Genomic DNA, 22,134 nt, shown 5'->3' with positions numbered 1-22,134 from the left:
AACAAGAGATTGGCAGTTGCCCATGAGAAGCAAATGTAACCAGCATTCCAGGTTTCATTTAAGAAGCTGTGAATGATACTGTGTGTTCTGAAAATTAGTGCATTTAGTAGCTTAGTATGTTAGGAAATGTAAACTTCATAAATAGTTTCATAGTTTCATAGTTTAGTACTAGGCTATCTGCCCTAGGGCATTTATAAACCTAGCCATAGTGTATGTGGCTTTTGCCACCCCATGTAATGGTACAAAAGTATAGATTTAGTTTACTGTGCCTCTGTCTAGTAATGACACAGAGATGACCCCCGGGTTAAACCTACGATCTCCCATCCACTCGTCAAGACTTCTCTTGAAGAGAGTCAGTGAGGGGCTCTGCCTAACATGAACTGGGATCCTGTTCCAGAGTGTGGGAAGCCTCTGAGTTATGAATCTGTCCCTCCAGCATGTCCTATTCATATTTGTGCTGAGGTTTAGATCTTTAGCTCTCGTGGTTCTGATGGATTAACTGCTTATCGTGTTACAAATATGTCTAATTCTCCTTCTTACACTTCTAACACACCAAGCTACTAAATAAGTTCAGGAAACAATGTTATGTTGTCACATAAATGCTTGCATTGCACTCATGCCCCATCAGCACATGGTGACCCTTCCCCTTACAGCTTGCACTCTGGTAGCCACCCTCTTTGCTGCACCATAATTACAACTCTGCACTAGTGGTCAGGATTGTAGTAGCACCACTCCTATCATGGAACCATTTGGGGGTGAAAAAGGGGGTGCCAAGCAATGTGCTACCCCTTCTGCTTCTTTGGTGCAGAAAGATGGCATAATCTGTGATGTAGAACATCCGTTCCTGGATATCAAGGGCAAGATCTGTGTGAAAAAGAGATTTGGCAGTTGTTATCTGTAACAAACTAAGGGGACAAAGCACTCTTCTGTGGAGTGCTAGCACATGGAAACATATCCAAGAAACTTTATTGGTGTTCCTGTTGTATGTTTGTGGATTGTATGTGAGATCCTCAGAATTGTGTGAATTGTGTAAGTTTAAACAGCTGTGTATAGTGTTCAGTGAGCTGTAATTACTTAATCACTGAAGACTTGGACAACCACCCTAAAGTAATATATGTTTTGTCAGTGGTCATCAGAAGAAAGTGTACTGAACTAACTACACTGAGTATACCAGGACATACACACGGCTAACCTTAAGAATGCTCATCACTTATAGAGTTCATCTTCTTCTTCTTTTGGTTGTAAAATCACTCACCTCATAAAATAAAACCAATATGTTGGAAGTATGCCTAGTATGAACTATCCAGATTTCCTCAGCATGTCCAGATTTTTGCCTTATATTTTTGGCCTATTCCTCATAAAATTTGTGGTTTTCTGACAAATCACTAGGATGATCTAGGAATGAAGTCATTAAATAGTGATACACATTTTAGTTTCAGACTTCAAATCCATTTCAGAAAATGCATGTTAACACAAACCCCTGTTATTCTAACAACTTTCCACATTTATAAGAGCAATAATTAAAATCTGTTCCTATTTTCAGGCCTTTTTCCAAACATTATGCCGGGCTTTGTCCAGACTTCTAGCACTAAGAGTTGAGTGCTATGGCTGGAAGCGACTATACTTGTTCATGATACTGTAATTCCTGAAATGTAGGGTTATTACATTAACTTTTCTGCACAGCAAACAGATGTTACAATAGTTTAGTCTATACATACAGTTGGCAGACTATTTTCTGAAGAGAGTAGAATTTCTGAGAGTGTCCACTCCATCTGCATTTACTTTCATTCATTGTAAATGTTAACATGGCGTGTGAATATTGCACAACTTTATATGAATTTATTATTTTAATAACAGTGTAAACGAGTTGATTTAATCAAAGCCTTGACAAAGTTAATAATAAAAATATGTTGAAACGAGCAGAATCAACAACCAGTCCCTAGTGGACTCAACCCAAAATGTATTCAGGCTTGCATTCATATAAGTATAATATAAATAACTGAAGGAACAACACATAATGTAAACGAATACCATTTTCATATAAGTATAATATAAATAACTGAAGGAACAACACATAATGTAAACGAATACCATTTTCATATAAGTATAATATAAATAACTGAAGGAACAACACATAATGTAAACGAATACCATTTTCATATAAGTATAATATAAATAACTGAAGGAACAACACATAATGTAAACGAATACCATTTTCATATAAGTATAATATAAATAACTGAAGGAACAACACATAATGTAAATGAACACCATTTTCATATAAGTATTATATAAATAACTGAAGGAACAACACATAATGTAAACGAATACCATTTTCATATAAGTATAATATAAATAACTGAAGGAACAAATAATGTAAACGAATACCATTTTCATATAAGTGTAATATAAATAACTGAAGGAACAACACATAATGTAAACGAATACCATTTTCATATAAGTATAATATAAATAACTGAAGGAACAACACATAATGTAAACGAATACCATTTTCATATAAGTATTATATAAATAACTGAAGGAACAACACATAATGTAAACGAATACCATTTTCTTATAAGTATAATATAAATAACTGAAGGAACAACACATAATGTAAACGAATACCATTTTCATATAAGTGTAATATAAATAACTGAAGGAACAACACATGATGTAAACGAATACCATTTTCATATAAGTATAATATAAATAACTGAAGGAACAACACATAATGTAAACGAATACCATTTTCATATAAGTATAATATAAATAACTGAAGGAGCAACACATAATGTAAATGAACACCATTTTCTTCCAGTAAAACGTAAGTGCTCATACTGAACATGCTCCAATATTGTGTTTTAGAAAGAGCACTTTACTCAGAATTTGCTAGAAAGAAGGATGGGATTACTTGATCCCTGTACAAAACTTTTATCTATGGTTGAATTGCAAGTGGTTATATTACGTTCAAAATGATAAAGGAGGTGCGATGCCCATGTGCATGTTTGGAAGGCTTTGTCCCTGCCCCTGTAAAATGTAAGCATGAACAGTTGTTCAGTGGCAAGCTTCTGATCAGAAATATGTGTACATTGGGGCAATTTGTATAAACCAGAACATCGAGCCTAATCATTAAATAAACATTAGGTTATGACAAGTGATTCTGTGACATGTATCTGACTTATCCATACAGTATATCCCTTTTTAAGCACAGCCATATTAACTAAAATTCTAATTAAATGGCTAGCTGATTCCCTGTCCAACAAGTTTCACATAACTCTAATGCAAATATCACTTCTAGCTGATGGATTGGAAGTTTCATTTATGTCAACAAATCTTTAAGGGTGTCTTGTCATGTTCTTCAGCTACATGCACATTTTATGTGCATACTTTGCATCTTTCCTCCACACCAACTCTGATCACTCCAGCCTTCTCTGTCCACTTATAAGTACTAATTAATGAATTAAGGATAGCAAGATTTCTGACCCCCAGTTTTGCAACAAGTAAAAAAAGCATGGTCTGAAGCAAACCATTTCATTCTTTTAATTCTTCCATGCTTTGTACAGTGCAGGGTAATGTGTGTTAAGGTACATTAATTAAATATTTACACAAGCCAAACCTAATATACTGAATGAAACAGTAACAGACCATGCAACCAGGAAGGCATAGCTGCAGTGTTACTCAAGGTGCGCTTCTTGTCAGTTTCCTTTCCTTTCTGTACACTGTTTTACACGTTGCTCTATTCAGTCATGAATTAGCCTGTATGGCACACGGTTAGTCTTCAGATGTTGGGAAGGGATAACAAAAAGGTGATGTGCTAATGAACAAGTTGTCATTCAGTCTGAAATGTCACTCAACATGTATTCATGCTTAGGATAATGCAAATGAGTTTTGCTTTATAAATTTTTGCTTCTCTTGTTGTTTATTATGACATACCCATAACGCAGCGTATCATGCCATAATGTTGTGTCTTTCGGCTTTTCTCAGTTAGGGGTCGCCACAGCGGAACTCCGGTCTGCTAATGATTGGCAGGAGAATTTTACGTGCCAGGTTGCCGGCCCTGACACACAACCTTCAATGAAGGTACGCCCATTCACGCATGTCTCCAAACAGAAGACGCTCTAGCTGAGAATCGAACAGGACAACATTGTACTGTGAGGTGACAACACTACCGCAGTATCATGCCATATTGTATTTCTTTTTAAATGTTAGTCATTAGATTTATGTGTTTTATTTTATTGAGTTGTTTTTTTTCATTCACTGGGATAAAACACTGATCCAAATTAACCTTTTTTCAGGTTCAGCCTGGGGTTATATCTCAATAATCATAGCACCGATTTACAAACCACATATGGCTGGGATACAGAGTAGTAAATAGTAGACAATACAGATGTAGTTAGATGAAAATACACAATATGAGATAACATCATCAACTCTGCTGTTAAAAATATCTACAATTGTAGTAGTTATACAGAAGAGGGGATAGCATAGTGAATAGTAAATGAAGAAGATCTACTGGAGAAAGATTCATCGATTGTTACTAGGCTAAAAACCTGAGGTGGGGGGGGGGGGCTTTCCAAGCCTAACCAAGTTTTCCTGAAAGAATAATCAAGTCCTGTATCCACACAGGATATTGAGGGCCAGGCATTTATAAGCTACCTCATTCCATAAGGGACATGGATGCCAGGCCTGGTGTAAATTTCTTGTTCCACAACCAGTGGTCTAGCTTGTGCTTAAAATGGGTAATAGATTAACTCAGCTTCACATGGATGGGAAGCCTGTTCCATAGGAGGTGATAAGGCAAAGAGTTACAACTGCATAAAGAGTGAAGAGGTGGCTTATAGTGGATTTGGAGAGAAATGGCAGAGTAGAATATTAAAGAGGTGTGTACTTTATTCCTTGCAAGGTAATTTTAGTGAAAAATGTGTAAGGTGCTGTTCCAGAGATGAGTTGTTACGGTTTGTTTCTAGGTGGCAATGGTGTTATAGAAGCATTTGTAGTGGTCAAGTGTATGCTTTTCATTCACGCCTTGTATTTTAGCGCAGTCTGAGAACTGAGAAGGTGTGATCTCTGAAATAAAATTTTGTTTTGGGGTGTTTGAAAGCTGAGGGATGTGATGATGATAGAAATCTAAGTTTGCAAATTGCGTTTCTCTTGGATAGTTTGCAAAATGAGGAGGGAGTTCAGACTGTTAAGTCTGTAGGAAGGGAAACCATTACAACCGTTGTTTAAATATTGGTCCCACTTTTGGGCTTCTTGCCCAACCATTTTATGTAGGTTACATAGGACAGGAGCACTGAGTAGTATGAAAGTTACCCTAGAAGAAATGCTGATGCAGGCTGAATCATAACATAGAATAGTCTGAAAACATAACTTTCAAAGTAGACAATATGTATGCAATTTACTTGATATCAAACAAAAAAATAGTCATAAAAAAGGATATACCATAGTGTAACAGAGGTATCATAGGAGTGTACATGACTCAAGGTTACCACAAAGAAAGTTATAGATTGCAGTAAGTCTAAAGACCAAATCTAACAAAATCAAAGAAAACTGAACCACAAAAAACATGCACAGGCTATGTGCAGACCTCTCAACTGTCAATAGTTTGGGGAACATTCCTATTTTTAGGCCTGATTTATCTCTGCACATAATGTAGTATTTTTTGGAGGTACGTCCCTATTTTCAGACTTTCTTTACCTGTTTTACACAATTTTCTGAATCTCCATCATTACACATGATTTTTGAAATTGTCTAATACATAGAAAGCCACACTATAAGACCGGCAGTCTAGAGGCACCAATAATTTAAATAAAGAAGACATATCTTGCTTATCTCTTTTTCAGAAGCAAAAATAAATGACCTGGTGTGGCAGAATTTTTCAGTACAGTTCATTAATATCTACAAAGTTGTACTGTGGTGCACATACATGCATGACAGCCATATACAACCATACATGTGCAGCCCACAGAGATACACGTGCGCATTGTTTATACTGATAAGGTACACAGATAGCAGTCCCTTGGGGCATTAGTATATGTTTGTACTGTATGTAGTAACCCAGAGAAGCATCGCTCCTGTTATCCTGGCTCAATGAGTCAGACTTCACTGCTAAACCCACCTCTATCACTCTGAAGACTGTGACAGACCTCACAGAATGTGAGATGAGCTGCAGTTTGTGTTATAACATTGTCAAAATATCTGGTGAATCCAGTGATAGATTGTAGAGGAACATTCACTTTGTCTAGACATTAGATATGAGCCCCTCATTAGTAGAGTGATTCTGCATAGCTAATATTAATGATTTTGCATTACAGTTAATGTTAGCACTGCAGGCATTTATTATAGTTAATAATAACACTGCAGCATTTAATCGTATAATATTAAGACCTTATCTTTAGGCCACTTTCTTTCCACCAGGTATTGTGTGCAGTATGTACCAGATATCAAGGAAAAAAACTTGCAGCGTGATAATAAGTGTTTTGGTTTTAGCAGTCTGATTTGTGAGATGTAAAAGTGAATGAACTTCTCATCTTGCAGTATCAGAATGCATTAGCAGAAATAAAGATATAAAATGTTAGGATTCTATTACATAAATGAACTTTCTATTGAGGACATTTTATGTCATGCCTGATTGAAATTGATATGGCAGGTAGAAGCTTTGCAGCTGGCACATTGATAATAATAATAATAATAATAATAATAATAATAATAATAATAATAATAATAATAATAATAAAGTCATAAACAATCTCCAAATCCTGGATTCTACCCAGTTCAGCTTCATGAAGGGCAGATCCTACTTGTTAAGTGTGGTAGATTCCTTTGAAAGTGTGACCAAGGCCATTGATGATGGCAAATCTGTGCACACAGCATACCTCAACTTGGCAAAGGCTTTTGACACAATCCCACATTCAGGCATTACCAATAAACTTAGCAAACTGAATGTAAGCCCCTTCATTGTAAGATGGGTTGCCAAATGGCTCACAAACCAGACACACACTATCAAGGTGGGTGACTCCACATCAACCAGTAGACCTGTTACCAGCAGGGTGCCACAGGGGTCAGTGCTGGGCCCCCTACTGTTTGATATATCCTTCTCAGAAGTTCAGGTCAAAACTAAAGGGTTGTGGCTGGTCAAGTTTGCAAATGACTGCAAACTAGGTGCAATCATTGAATCCCCAAATGATGTCAGAAAACTCCAGGACAGTCTCACACAAACCAGTGTCTGCTATATTAGTCATGGTCTCAAACTGAATGCAAAGAAATGCATCATCATTCTCTTCGTCACAAACAATGTCCCTTCACGCTATCATTTCAATAACAATAACCTAAGAACCCATAAAGTGGTAAGGGACCTGGGATCACAACCTTTTACCACCACATGTCTACTATTGTAAGGAAAGCTTTCCATATAGCTCACTTGATTAGTAAAGCCATCACCTCAAGAACAAAAGAGGTTATAACCCCTCTTTACTGGGCACTTATCCAGCCCATAATTGAGTATAATGCCCCATACGGTATGTACCGTACTAAGCATCTACAGGCATTAGAGAGACCTCAGTGGTTTCTAACAAAGCGGATCAAGGGCCCCCAGCATGTGCCTTACATGGATTGACTAAGAGCCCTGTTGCTATACTCCATATCATATAGTCTTCAAGACTTATGCCTTGCCTACAGAACAATCCAAGACCCAAACCTAATGAACTTACTGCATATCTGTAAATCAAATGGGTCTAGGGCTACCCATTCCAGGAGCTTAAATATGGCCTGTGACTTAAGTAGGACATGCTGGAGGGACAGATTTACCTCCCAGTAACTGTCATATCTTTGCAACACTTGGAAAAGACGAAAAATACCACAAGTCACTGTTAAAACAAACACTGGAACCAGCTGGGAGAGTCCAACAGTCCTTGTAGATGTTACAGAATACACTGGTCAGTAACCACGCAAGAACCACCAGGTAGAATAATTCCAGAACCAAGATTTATTTAAAGCACTTTTCGTTTGCCTAGTGAGCAAACGTCTTCAGAATAAATTACACTCACCCATAATGCTGTATTTAAAACACTAATTAGTCATCAATTAAGCTCAATAAATATTAATTAAGGCCAATAAAGGTAGAAAACAGTATTAAAACTACCTCAGAACCTGTGTATATGTTATTACAATTTGGTACACATAAAAACATTCCTAAATCATTTCAAATATCTTTGCAACAGGCTACTGATTCACATGAAACAGATCACCTTTATGACACTGTTCAAGAGGAACATGGATAAGTGGATGGGGCACCATAAATTCTTACCAAGGATAGCACCCACAACACTCCTGGACATGGTCAGTCATCACTAAATGCAATCTTGGGTACTGACTAGTACCACTGTGGTATTACATCAGGTTAAAATGGCTAGGCTTAAAATGACCTCGAGGTCAATAGCCTAGTAATCTCCTATGATCCTATGATAATAGAATAGCAGAACTAATAAAATACTAACTGTGTTAACTTGCAGACTCTTTGAAAAAAACTTGTTTCAAATTATTTCTGCTTGTGCTTCATGTGTCCTCCATCTGTGCTGTAAGTAGTTACCTTGTACCTCAGAACTGTGGTACTGAATGCAGAAGATGGATGTTAGACTACATATGTAAATCATGGTACCATGATTTAACTCCATTTTCTACATCATGGGAAATGCCAGTAGCCAGATTGTACATGCTTCCTAGAAAGCTGCCTTGTTTATCTTCAGCAACATGTACAGCTGCTCAAGCCATAGATAATGAATACTCCTTTCATTGTAGCCAGGCATGCATAACTACTCAAACATTATGAGCATATCATCTATGAGTAGGCATTCAACCGCTGTTGTGTGTCCATTGCCAATACTCATTAGAGATCACTGCATACTCACGCGTATGGATTATATGTGTCCCCAGCTATTCACATTTCTTGAAGCATTATGGGGAATTATGCCTGCACTGGTCAATATGACCAAAGGGGCAAGGGAGTGCTATACAACTGCTGTTTACTGATGTCATGCATTAGAATGTGCAGTCCTTACTACATAGGATGCTATGGACAGGACATTCTTGTTTGTGAGTAATCATTAGTACATTACTTTCATTTTTGTTGGCTCCATAACATAGAGAGATGAATCCTGAGTCTGACTGAAACGACCCAAGATCAGTTAGTGACTGAGTATTGGAAGAGGGGAATGGAATGGGAGAGAGCAGTAGCTGCCAGCGTAACCATCCTAGAGAGAAGGGAGGTGGCTTTGGCTTATCACTTGTGTGACATCTACGGGGTGCAATATGTGCTGCTCTTGTGGAGTATTGGCCCTCAAACACACACTACCTCTGTGCAGAAACACTGCATGGGCAAAAACAGATGCAAATGCATGCTTCATACAACAAGGAGTATGTAGGGGAGCTCAAGGGAGCTGCTGCTGAAATTGGGTCCTCCAAGGGGGAAGGGACGGCAGGACATTCCATCAGTTTTTAAAGCTTTTCTCAACACCTACACCAGAATCTCACCATAGCAGAAGTGAATGGGCTGAAAAAATTCTTTGGGATAGAACAAATGAGTCATGGGACTCTTAACTATGGCAATGATGTTTGGCCATTGCCCCCTGTAGAGCAAACTGACAAGTTGCTAGAAGGTAGTGGAACCGATGGCCAGCTCTAACAAATGTAAGTTGGTAAAGAAAAAAATATACTGCTATTTCAAGGCAGTTATGCTTGGAAGATTGCTTTCTTGTATCCAACAAGGTGAGCCATTTCTGCTCGAATATGAACACAACAGGGAATAATAGAAGTCATAATAGGGACACAACTTTATCTGGCAGGATTAAGACTAAATAACATTGTAACAGATGAATTTCTTTAAAAAGACAAAAGGTTTTTTAATGGAAGGGACAAAGAAACGTGACTAGGAACCAGCAGTCAAGGCTGAACTGTCAAAACATGCCACCACCTTTTTTAAACTAGATTCAGAATTCTAGTTTCAGGATTCTGTGGAGTGAACTGTCAATGACAAATAATCAGGTTACTACATAACAGAAAGGGGCATTAAGTGTTCATGTTGACTACCTATTGAAATGTCTGCATGCATAACACAGAGTGCTGACATACTGTAAAGAAGCACCAAAAAGGGAGAAAAGGGAACGTTGAACATTGTTCTTCTCCTTTTAACTTCTTTTTTGCAGGAGGACAGGCCTCCTTCATCTTCCTAACTTGAATACACTAACTCTGAGGTCACCATACCGCAGAGAAAAGTGAATGTTCTGATTAATGGCCATCATAAATTTAGCATATGTAAGTCTGTTTTTTTTTTTCACCAATTCAAACTCAGCACTATGGGACTCACTAAGTGGGCCCTGACATTTCATATAGATGCCATTTTATATCTTGCTTCACTTTGCAAATCAGTGACTTGTACCCTAAGAAGTCACTTTAACTTCTTTTTTGGCTTCAGTCGAGTTGAACTTTCAATGCCCATAACCAGAAACCTTACGTTTGACGTACTTTTGGGTGCTGTATCATAAGGAAGCCTTTACATAGCATCAGTTGTATCTCAGCAACATTAAAGTGCTCATTTCTGTGGCCATGAATACAGGAACAACTTATTGTTACCCCTTAGGGTTACCACAGCATTGAATGTACATGTTATTGAAATGATGGGTTTATGTTTCCTCAGCTCATGCTCTGGATCCCGGGATTCCTGATCCACCTGCTTCCATGCATACCATCCAGTGGAGACCTCCATGGTGGCAGTATCCAACATTTCTCTTATATCGGGCAAGCTGGGATTCAACACGGGATGCAGTGTCATGGTTATAGACTTTCAGTAGACCTTGCCTCATTATGTAATATGACAGTAATCTGTGGAGGGTATGACATAGCTAATGGACATGATAAAGTACAATAACCTTTTTGTGGCTGGAGGCCACCAGAATCAATTAACCAAGATACCTGTAAGAATGTGACTATCAGAAATGAATGAACTTTTTCTTTTTGTTATCGTTTCAATGTTTGTATTATCTACAGATGTCAGAATAATCATATTTATGCTAAATCATTTGGCTTAGATGACCCAAGACTTCTATGTTAAATGACTGAACCACTAAAACATTGAACGTCAGTTTGAGATAAAAATGTGGAACATTTTAATCATCAAAAGATGATTTTATTGAATCTCAATGTATCGCATGGCAATAGGTGGCCTATAGCTGCAACATTATCATCTTACATGTTACTTTTGGTATGTATAACATGATGGTAGTAAATATTTATATTCATTCTAACTTGCATGCAGCATTTGGACAACTATTCAGATTAGATGCTTTGAGTTTTGGCGAAGTCAGCTTTCGATGACTAAAATGTTTGATGCTTTCATCTCAATGAACTGATATTTGATGCTTTAGTCATTCAATCATTTAACATGAGCCCAACCCAAGAGACAGGAATTCAAACAGCAGCTTGGCTACCTGTTGATGCTAGTGAGGAGGAGGCGGAGGAGTAGGTATGTAGCTTTGCCAGATCACATCTCCTCAGGGGAAGGGCATGGTTATGCATGTCCAGGATGCCTGTTCCAATGGCCTAGTCCCTGGTGGTGGCCACAGACACTATGGCAACACTGGCTTCAAGGTAGCAGAGCTGTACTGTGGGGTTATGTCACTCTCAGAAGAGGGTGACACACCCTCTCTGATGTCTACTCATTGCCAAGCCCTTGGCATTTTACTGAGCAGGCACAGTGGGAATAGGGCTATATATTTGAAAAACTGAACCACGACTGATGGCAATCTAAGTGACAGCTCCACTTGGCCAGCTTTTAATCTGATGACAGTGAACGACTAGTCTAGTAAACCAAGAGAGGGTCAGAAGGTCAGCAGGTAGCTATGGTAAAATGCTATGAAAAAAATGTTCATATTTATAAGTTAAGGATTTAAATACATGCATTTATTAGAGATGTTTGAAAAAAAATGTCTTTTGACAATTGACTGTGGTGGCTGTGGATGTTGTTGCCCATTCAGTTTGCAGATCTGTATTTGAAACACTTCCATTTCCATGTGACCTTGCTCTCTGTAATTCCACATGTGGTCGAACCAAAGCTAGTCAAGGTCAGCCTTGCCATTCTACTTGTTTCAGTATTTATTCCATTATAGCACAATATAAGGTAGTGACAGTACCAGAGAACAGCTCTTGCTTAACTTCTGGCTGTTTTAACATCAGTTTATTACTCAGTATCTGGGAATGAGTCAGGTTCATCACTCCACGCATTACCTGATGTCTGCTATTCTTCTGGATATCAGTTACTGTGACTATCCTGCAGAACAGTGAAGGTGTGCATCTGTGTTACAGAATGGTGGCTCATCCATTTGGTGTTTATAAATCTGCCTTCCAGCCAAGTATGGAAAAGATTCATCACATCTACCATCCCTTCCACTCATATTGGTGTGTTCACTGTTCTACTTCTCATATTGTTTTCTAGGGGTCTATATTATAACATTGAAGTCTAAAAACATTGAATGTTATAATATCGAACCCATTCAATCAAAACACCAGAAATCCGAACAGTCAGAATAGCAATTTTTTTCCCAGGGAAAAAATTTGCTGTTCCAACAAACAGACACACAACTCAAGCACACCAAAATAAATAATCCACACACATACACTTCACAAAACCCTACACTAAACCAGACATACACCACTAGCTATCCACTTACCTTAACCTAACCCTAACCCTAAGGTCCCTAGCTATCGCACACTCACCTTACCCGCTCCCTAACCCTAACTCACCTACCCCACCCTAACCCTCATGTCCACACAATCGCATATTTACCTGACCCAAGCCCTAACCTTAACTCACGCCCAATCACACACTCACCTTCATTCGCACACTTACCTTAACCCGGTCCGTAACCTTCACTCCACAGTTGAGGAAATAGCGAAGCTGTAGAAACGGCCCACTAAATACTTTCCCTAGGAAAGTATTCGATGTTCTGCTGCTTCGCTATTTCAAGCGTTCACTCTACTGGGTTCGATATTATAGCATTCAAAGTTTTTAGACTTCAATGTTATAATATAGACCCGTTTTCTAGTGTTCCATATTTTCCATTTCCTAATTTATTACTTTGAGTGCTGCTTGGACTGATGTCTTATACATTTGCTGACATACACATACCTGCTTGTGAAACTACTACATCTAACATTCCTGCAAGTAAGCCTTCACACAAGCTGGCAGTGCCACTCAATGGAGGTGGAAAAAAAGACACCATCATGGTTTCCTATTCTTTCTATTGGATCTTTTTTCATGCTTTCTAATTGTATAGTATTTCATTATACAATCTTTTCAATAGAGAGTCCTACAGATCTGATTAGCAAATGGTTTGTATGTACAGCCTGTAGAAACTGTGATGCAGATGATAAACTGAGTCAGTCACTGTTACAGTCCAAGTTTGAGTTTCCATGCAACACAATTCTGAGACACTCAAGTACATGGATTTTTGTTGTGGGACTGAAAAGATGTACAGAAAACTCTTAGTTAACTGGAACTCAACCAATCGGAAAAAATATCCAAGAAATACAGTACAATATTCTTGTGTTGCACTTTCTGCCCCCCCCCCCCCCTGCAGAAACGCACCTTATGTTTTTAGAGTTTTAAAAAGGAAGACAGGATTAAATTCCCTCTCTCCCCAACCTGAGAACAAGTCAAGCCAAACAAATACTATAGGGTTCAGTATTAGTCAGGCCTATTTTTAATAGTAACTCTCAAGCAACCAGAAACTACAGTTATCTGGCATCTACCAATCCCCATGGGGGTGTATCACTGCACACAGCACAATAAGGACCAAGTAAGAAGTACACACAGCAGTGGATCTGGTCTACCCTACATGCTGTTTGAAGGTATTGCCAGTAAACTGCTGTCCTATAATATGGACACAGTCTTTCCAGACATGCAATTACAGAATCAGACTGTGTAGTTTCATTACTCAGACTGTAACATCCATTATTTCCAGCAGTAGCCATTATAAAATATAATTTGAATTAAATATACATATTTTAGCATGGATTCAGAATAAAATACATTAGTGTTCACTACGCACCACTAAGAAAACAGCACAAGAAAGAAATAAACTAATTTGATGTCACAAATATGTTTCCTGTAATAAAAAGAGATGAGATTATAGGAAACACAGACCTCATTGTTTATCACTAAAAGTTCCAGTATGCAACTATTGACAAGGTCAGGTGTGCTGTATTTTTTAAATCATAATATTTGAAATATTGGAATCATCATTTCAAATACAAATAAGTATTTCTTATGCAGCAATAACTGCTATCTAAATTTTAAAAAAGGACAGCAAATTACTTCAGCTACATGTATTCAGACGTTACAAGTAAATTCAATTACAACCAGTTCTGGACTGAGTCATCACAGCTGCAAGATCTTGATTTGGTTTCAAAAGCTAAATTATATAAAACTGTAAAATAAATGGGCCTGAAACTAATGTAGAAAGAAGATAGCCTGGTGTACAGGAATGCTGTTGTCATTGAATAAAAATAATGATTTGAGTTTTAAAGTTTGTGGAAGGAAGGAAATGACTCTGCCCCATCCAACATGACGAAGGTTGACACCTGTAGGTTAATTTTAAATGTGATCATTTTATATTATATTTTTTTTCTATCTGAGTCTGAAACATTTTGTGAAACTGTTATTTTTAAAGAAAATAAAAAGGTCCATTTCAAAAAACAAAAATGTTCCATTTCTGAGCAATAAATCTTCAGCATTCTACTGCTGATTTCTCAGAAACATGAGGGCCGCGGTAGTGCAGCGGTAAGCGTTGTCGCCTCACAGCAAGAGGTTCTCCCATTCGATTCTCGGCTGGAGCACCTTCTGTGTGGAGTCAGCATGTCCTCCTTGTGGTCGAGTGACATATAAAGACATGCAGGTAGATGAGTGCGTGAATGGGTGTGCCTTCTTTGACAGTTGGGTGTCGGGCTTGCAACTCGGCACCGTAAAAATCCACTGCCAATCATTAGTGGACCGGAGTTCTGCTGTGGTGATTTCTAACTTGGAAAAGCCAAAAGACAAGCTGGAAGATAGGATATCAAGTTGCAATTAACTGTATTGCACATAGAGATATGTTATTGTATAAAAGGGGTACTTTCTTTAGCAAATAGTGTTCTAATCCATTATCAGTACTTGCTGTTTGTATACTAGTGTTAAGTGAATCACTTCGGTACTCACTGATGATTCAGCTATTTTGCTCTGAGACAATGGAATTGAAATGAATAGCTAACATTTTTCTGGTAGGATAAATGCCTTCAAGGATGTCTTTGTTTAAATAATGTAGAACAAATTATGCTTGCAGTGTTTCTCATTAACAAGAATTTACTGTTGTGTACCAGCAGGAATTGTATCAAAACAATCACAAACCACTGCCTTCACCTGTTGTCCATGTCCAAGGCCTGAACGAATCGATAGAGGAGTCAGACCTAGAGAAGGCACTTCAGAATTATGGATTAATCAGGTAGTGTATAATGCTTTCTGGCAAGCCGAATGTTCAAACATAGTGCTTTTATGAGAAACCTCACCATATCATTTTTTTTGTTTGTTTTTTTTTTTGTCTACAATGTAAAATGGATAGTGTTTCAGAAAATGAATGCAACTTTCTTGTAGTGGCATGGATTACGGGAATGTCTGCTGACCTATTGCATACATTCTTTAGTTGATTACTGCCAATGATTTGTATTTGAAACATATCACTTAGTAAAGAGTACCCACACCTTTCATATTTTGATGACGGTTAATGAAAATATACCTGAACTTATTGTATTGTGATAATAACATTCGAAAAACAGTTCCAGCAATAGACAAACTATATGTTCACCTGTATTACTTTTTCGTTTATTCCATCTTAGGAATATAATGATAGCACACAATAAGAAGCAGGCCTTGGTGGAATTTGAATCCAGAGAAGATGCAAAGTGTTGTGTTTCCTCATGTTCAAAAAAGTGCATTTACATTGGTAAACATCAAATTCACGTCAGGTTATCAGCCATTCCAAAGATCACCATCACAGACGGCTTAGAAGACCTCAAAAGAGTCAATCATGTTTTATTGTTTACAATTCAGAATGCTGTGTTCCCAATCACTACGGTAAGTAAAACAGCATTTACAATTAAGCTACACTACTGGCAACATGATCATTTGTATGCACGACATTTACACAGACTTTTTTTAGTTAAATAACAGTACAGTATAACGTACAGCATGGGAAGATGTTAGCACAACAATGGAAAAAGTGTTAATGCACTGCAGAAGGTGAATTCTTGCTCATAATATAATAAGGTTGATATTCATAGCCATTTGGGCAAATGTGATAGCGATATCCCTCATGTTTACAAATGAGCATAGCAAAGCTGATATTCTTAGAGGCCATTTCCGCTAGTGCAAAATGTGTTAAATATAATGAAATGCAAATAAGAAATGTTGTAAAGCAGTGCAGGTTTTTATTAAAAAAAAAATAACTGCTGGCTACAAATGCAGTAAGCAGTCGTTATAGTTTATACCCTGCCTGCATGGAGTGCTACAGTGCTCATGTTTTAGTTTTAAAAACAAATTTCTTTTTAAACTGCAGCAAACTGCATGCTACAAATGTAACCAGTATTTAAAAGCAGGTATTACATTACAAAACAATCAGGACTGGCTGATCGCTTCCCTCAACACTTGCACCTCTTGCCTACCCTCGCTACACTACTGTTTGCATGAATGCATAGCACTGCTCTTTGTGGAGTGCAGCTAAGAAAATGAGAAGCCTAGGGTAATGGTTACATATGAATGATTATCTCATATTTGTATTAACATAATGGGATTTGTGTATTTTCCTTTGTATCTGCCACAGTCAAGTCAATCTTGCAAATGTTCTTTTTTCAGCTTTTTTTGCACTAATTTTAAATATCAAAGATTTCCCAGATATCCTTCTTTCTTTTAACTCTAGGATGTGATGTACTCCATCTGCAAAGACTATGGTGCAATTAAGAGAATTGTCATACTGAGACAGATGGGAATCCAAGCCATGGTGGAATATCCTTTTGATTAGTTATTTAAGTGACACAAAACCAGTGAAGTGAACAAAGCAGTTCATAATGAAACTGCTCTGTTATTTTACTGCATGACTTTAAGTGAATAATGTAATTATTTCTAAAACTGGCTCTGCAAGTCTTTTTCCTCTGTAGTAGCAAAATAATTAGCTGTAAGTAAGTCAGGTTATAGTTCATGCTATGATATAGGCATGAGGATATGTGAAACATTTTATACAATTAATAGAAATAATTTTCATTACTCATTTAATAAGCGGTTTAGTCTTCCTTTTAGTTGTTTTCTTTCTAGGTAAGTTGACGCATTTCATAAGCAGGATATATTTATCAAGAAAAAGGGTATATGACTCTCAGTCCTTAAGTTAATCTAGATTTAGAATAGACTCTTGGAGACCCCATTTTGTTTTCATTTTTAAAACATTCATCTCTGTATGTATGCCTACTAGGTGAATGATAAAAGGTATAAGGCCACCTAGAAGGGATATCTGGGAGGTGGAAAGGAGTTCTAAATGTTGGGTAATTGTCATCACTAAAAGAAAAGCTATACAAAAAATTAATAACCCAGTCTACTGTAGGCAGACATGTTGTGATATGAAAACGCTTGAGAAGATGAACACATCTGATTTCAACATTATGTGCAGTGAAGCACTATGGTACCAACAACATGCCATAGTAAGTATAGGCTATTTCACATAACATTTAAATCGTTTTACAGTCCTGCATAATAGTGGTTAATACAATACTCTTGTATAGTGACTGCTTGAATGTTGTTGTTGCAGTTTCAGCTCCACAGTGTATATATTTTCCAGTTGCCACTATATCGACCAAACACTCATATATTGTAGTATATAAAGTGCACCAAAACGATTGATAAATCACAGACCAAGAAGCAAAGACAATATCCGCCACGGAATCCAGACACCAAGCAATAGTTGTTTAAAAATGTATAAATCTTTTATTCCACACGAAAGACAAAAAGAATATCCACAAGCGCTTTCACCCGGATGTTCCGAGCTTTACACATTTTTAAACAACTATTGCTTGGTGTCTGGATTCCGTGGCGGATATTGTCTTTGCTTCTTAGTATATAAAGTGCAACAAAACTGGGAAAGACTTTTTAGATATGTTATTTTATATACATATGCTAGACTGTAATCAACAAGAACAATTTCAGGAAGCTGATGCAGTTTTAAAAGCTGTAATTCACCTCACACTGCCACACATGAAGTGTATAGTGGCTTTAAAAAGTTGTTATAAGATCAGAAATGCAGTTTGCTTATGGCTTCTGTCTTTGATGCAGCAAATCATGCTACAGCTTTTAATGCTATAAAACATTTCATAGTCCTACATTTGTTTTATTATTTTTTTATTTTTTCTCTTTATGTCAAAGTCCATATACTACAAAGAATGTTCTGACAGCATTCAGTTTGTTACATATTCCAAAGCTGTATCCTAACACACCTGCATTTCTGTCCCTATCTGTTTCTCTCTATAAGTAGCAGTACACAGAGAAGGCAAAGCTCCATGTATTACAAAGAATTACTGTAAACCATAAAAAGTAGATATATGTGCTTGAGATGGCTTCACTTCACTCTGCTTTCAAGGTGAATTTCTCAACATCTATTTCTCAGTCCTATAATCTAGATTAATACAGTAAGAGCAAGTCAGTTAATTACAAATACAGGTGTAGAACTTCTTCACAAATGTAGCTTATGACCTGTTCTGTATTTACATGAATTCCAAAGAAGAAAACCATTACCCAAAACAGTTATGTTTGTATGCTGCAGGTTTTTTCGTCATGAAGATGATGGTATTTGAATTTGACACCTGGAATCACCAGCATTCCTTCCTTCATTTGAAATGCGGTGACCCTTCATCCTCATTATTGGTACTTATTTCCAGGACTAAACTGTGCTGCTTTTGCATCTCACTCATTGCTACAGTTAAAGCTGAGAGAGAAAACCTTTTAGGAGACAACATAAAAAATAACCTTGTAACTGGTTACCAAAACAGCCAAACAGCACCGGGAGTCCAATAAAGGTCTATCCCTCTGTAGTACACCAGGGACAACACAGCTCTTAATAGTAAAAAACTTTAATTGATTTAAGCGCTTTTCATTTCAACAACATGAAACTTCTTCAGAATAACTACCTATCTCATTCATTCCTTTAAAATACACATTGATATGTTAATACGTTTTAAAATTAAACATTTTCATTGGATGCTAGGTCACAGTCATTAACCTTGGATGCTCTTTAAAAGAAATAGTACACCAAAAATTTTCTTTGGGTATATGCACATTTGTAACCTTTCTCTATACTTTTACATGTGTATTCATAAAATTATGAATTTAAAAAGTATATTTAACATTGTATATAACAAAAATATTTAAAAAATATATACATATATAAAAAACATTTATAAAAGATGTACTTATATAAAAATATACATGTATAAAAAATATATGTACACAAAAGCATTCAGGTAAATATGCAGATAGAAATTACATTTTTGCCACAAAGCAACATATATGCATTTACATATGTTTTTATATGTATTTGATGTGAGTGTTCCCTTCCCAGGGCTCTCTTTTTTAAGGCAAGTATAATAGAGAGATGGGCATTTAAACCCAGACTGGTGCAGGCATCAAGCTGGAGTTGATAAATTAACTCACGAAATTCCAACTGAGTCTTCCAGTCTCCAGCCAGTTCAAAGGGTTTCACTTGTTCAATTACCCAAAACCTAAACTGTGCATTTTTACATACCGTAACATGTCTGTATAAGGCATTAGTTTCCTTTTTCTTATGTATTTCATGCACATGTTCAAATATCCTATGTTTCAAACTCCTTTCAGTTTTACCTATATAATAGGCATAACATTGGGAGCAGTGGGCTAGGTAAATCACATCCTTCGAAAAACAATTAAAAATGCATCTTATTCATTTCTAGTTGAAGGGCGGCCACGGTGGTGCAGTGGTTAGCATTGCCGCCTCACAGCAAGAGGTTCTCCGGTTCAATCCTCGGCTGGGGTGCCTTATGTGCGGAGTCTGCATGTCCTCCCTGTGGTCGCGTGGGTTTCCTCCGGGTGCTCCGGTTTCCTCCCACATCCCAAAGACATGCTGCAGGTGGATTGGACACTCTAAATTGGCCCTAGGTGTGCGTGTGAGTGTGCCTTCTGTGGAAGGTTGGGCGCCGGGCTGGCAACTCAACACCGTAAAACTCCACTGCCATTCAATGTGCGGACAAGGTGATCCACTGTGGCGACCCCTAACCGGGAAAAAGCCGAAAGAAGAAGAAGAAGAAGATTCATTTCTAGTTGAAGAGACTGTCCACTTACCCACACATTCTCTTTTAATGAAAGTCAAGTACTGAGAGTAGTGCCACCATGCCCTGTGGGAGCAGAGCTTTATTATACACCTGTATCCCTGTGCTTCAGCTGAGACTAGTACAGTCACTTGCATATGGCAGGTGCATGCATGCTGTCACATATTCAAGGTCTGGTTCACGGTACTGCACATTAAAATGGCAGGTATAGAAGTCACAGACCTCCCAGCTAACCAGCTGTTGATCTTTCACTTGCATCTCAATTCCCAATCACTTACCAGGCCACCATGACTGATAGCATAACCTTGACTGCAACTAGGAAATCCAAGTGAAATGGTGTACAGTTGGGAAAACTGGACTTCAGAAATGTGCTGTCTGTCAGAATGACGACAAATATTTGACACTCACCAAAATCAGATTTTACATGCGAAACCCTTACATCCACCATGTAAAGTAAACCTTCTAACTGATGACATCCCGAAAAGTAATTAACATGCTTAATATAGTGCATGAGCAAATTATAAATGTTATACACATATTAAAGGCAATATTATAAGAATATTTTCATTTTAGCAACAGGTATATTGGATGAAACTATTGCATTACGTAAGCATCGAAGGTTTACAAAATGATACTAATGTTTTGAGAAGAGGAAGAAGAAGAACAAATAGTGTTTTTGCTGTTTCTTGATGTGTTTACCTTACAATATCCTTGACTATGTTTTTGTTCACAGCCACAGTATTAATACATTGAAGCCGAAAACAGAATATGTACTTTTCCAATAGAAAACAGTAAGTGCAGATGGAGGGCAGATTCATTGTTTTATGCTTACATAAAAAGGCACATACTTTTTAAGTTTTGTATAGTTCTATTGAGATGTAGCATGAACAGAATACCTTTGGTCAGTCTAATTGTTCTCTAATAGTCATGTTTCACACCTCCCAGGCTGACAGTTAAAGCCAACAAAAGGATATTCTGACAATATAACTTCATTGTAACTAGGAAGTCAAATGAAACAATAAACAGTTTGGGAACATTTAAAACAGAAGGATCCAGTCCAAACAATTGTATGTTGTGCAATAATCACAACATTACTTGAGCTTAAGAGGTCTAAAACCTTGGAAGGTCACAAACTCAAAACAGAAATACTGTATTTGTCAAAAAATGTAAACTATATATATATATATATCTATATATATATATATATATATATATATATATATATATATATATATGTGTGTGTGTATACATATATATATATATATATATATATATATATATATATATATGTATATTTATTTATTTTTTATGCAGGGGACAGACTCCCTCATACCCCTCGAAAGACAGAAGGTTCCACACTCGGAAATGTTTTGGTTCTTATAATGACTCCGAGTATTTGATAATAATTCATCAAAATAGATTTCTTGACAGAGACAGATTTCCTGACTGTTAGGCAAAATTCCTTTGTCGTTGAGACCCCAGTTGTAGCTGCTATCCACTGCCCACACAGTGTTCTTAGGTATTAAGGAACAGGCAGGAGATAGAGGGCTTGATTTTTTTCAGAGTTTAGGGTCCAAAAAAATCAACCTTAACATCTGTGCAGTCCTGGGACTATTATAGGGTGGTAGTATATGGCCCTTTTGTGAAAGGGCTGATCACTTTTATTTTAGGTATAACACATAGGGTAGACAGCAACCATGGCTAGCATTA

General features: G+C 37.2%; 1 protein-coding gene across 2 annotated transcripts in view; it reads left to right on the top strand.

The window, feature by feature from the left end:
* LOC122805640 (heterogeneous nuclear ribonucleoprotein L-like) overlaps window positions 1-22,134 on the top strand; it is a 427,980-nt gene that overhangs the window by 266,179 nt on the left and 139,667 nt on the right. The window contains exons 3-5 of one of the 2 annotated variants that reach the window (XM_044075926.1): window positions 15,409-15,530; window positions 15,922-16,159; window positions 17,001-17,086. In XM_044075926.1, coding sequence (XP_043931861.1) covers window positions 15,409-15,530; window positions 15,922-16,159; window positions 17,001-17,086 — 446 coding nt within the window. The remainder of the gene's footprint in view (window positions 1-15,408; window positions 15,531-15,921; window positions 16,160-17,000; window positions 17,087-22,134) is intronic. The other variant, XM_044075927.1, reaches the window with a different exon arrangement.

The sequence above is a fragment of the Protopterus annectens genome, chromosome 6.part1 (assembly GCF_019279795.1).
Source record: "Protopterus annectens isolate FY-2018-M chromosome 6.part1, PAN1.0, whole genome shotgun sequence".
Lineage (NCBI taxonomy): Eukaryota > Metazoa > Chordata > Ceratodontiformes > Protopteridae > Protopterus > Protopterus annectens.
The sequence above is the reverse complement of the archived record's forward strand: the minus strand, read 5'-3'. Positions and strand labels throughout refer to the sequence as shown.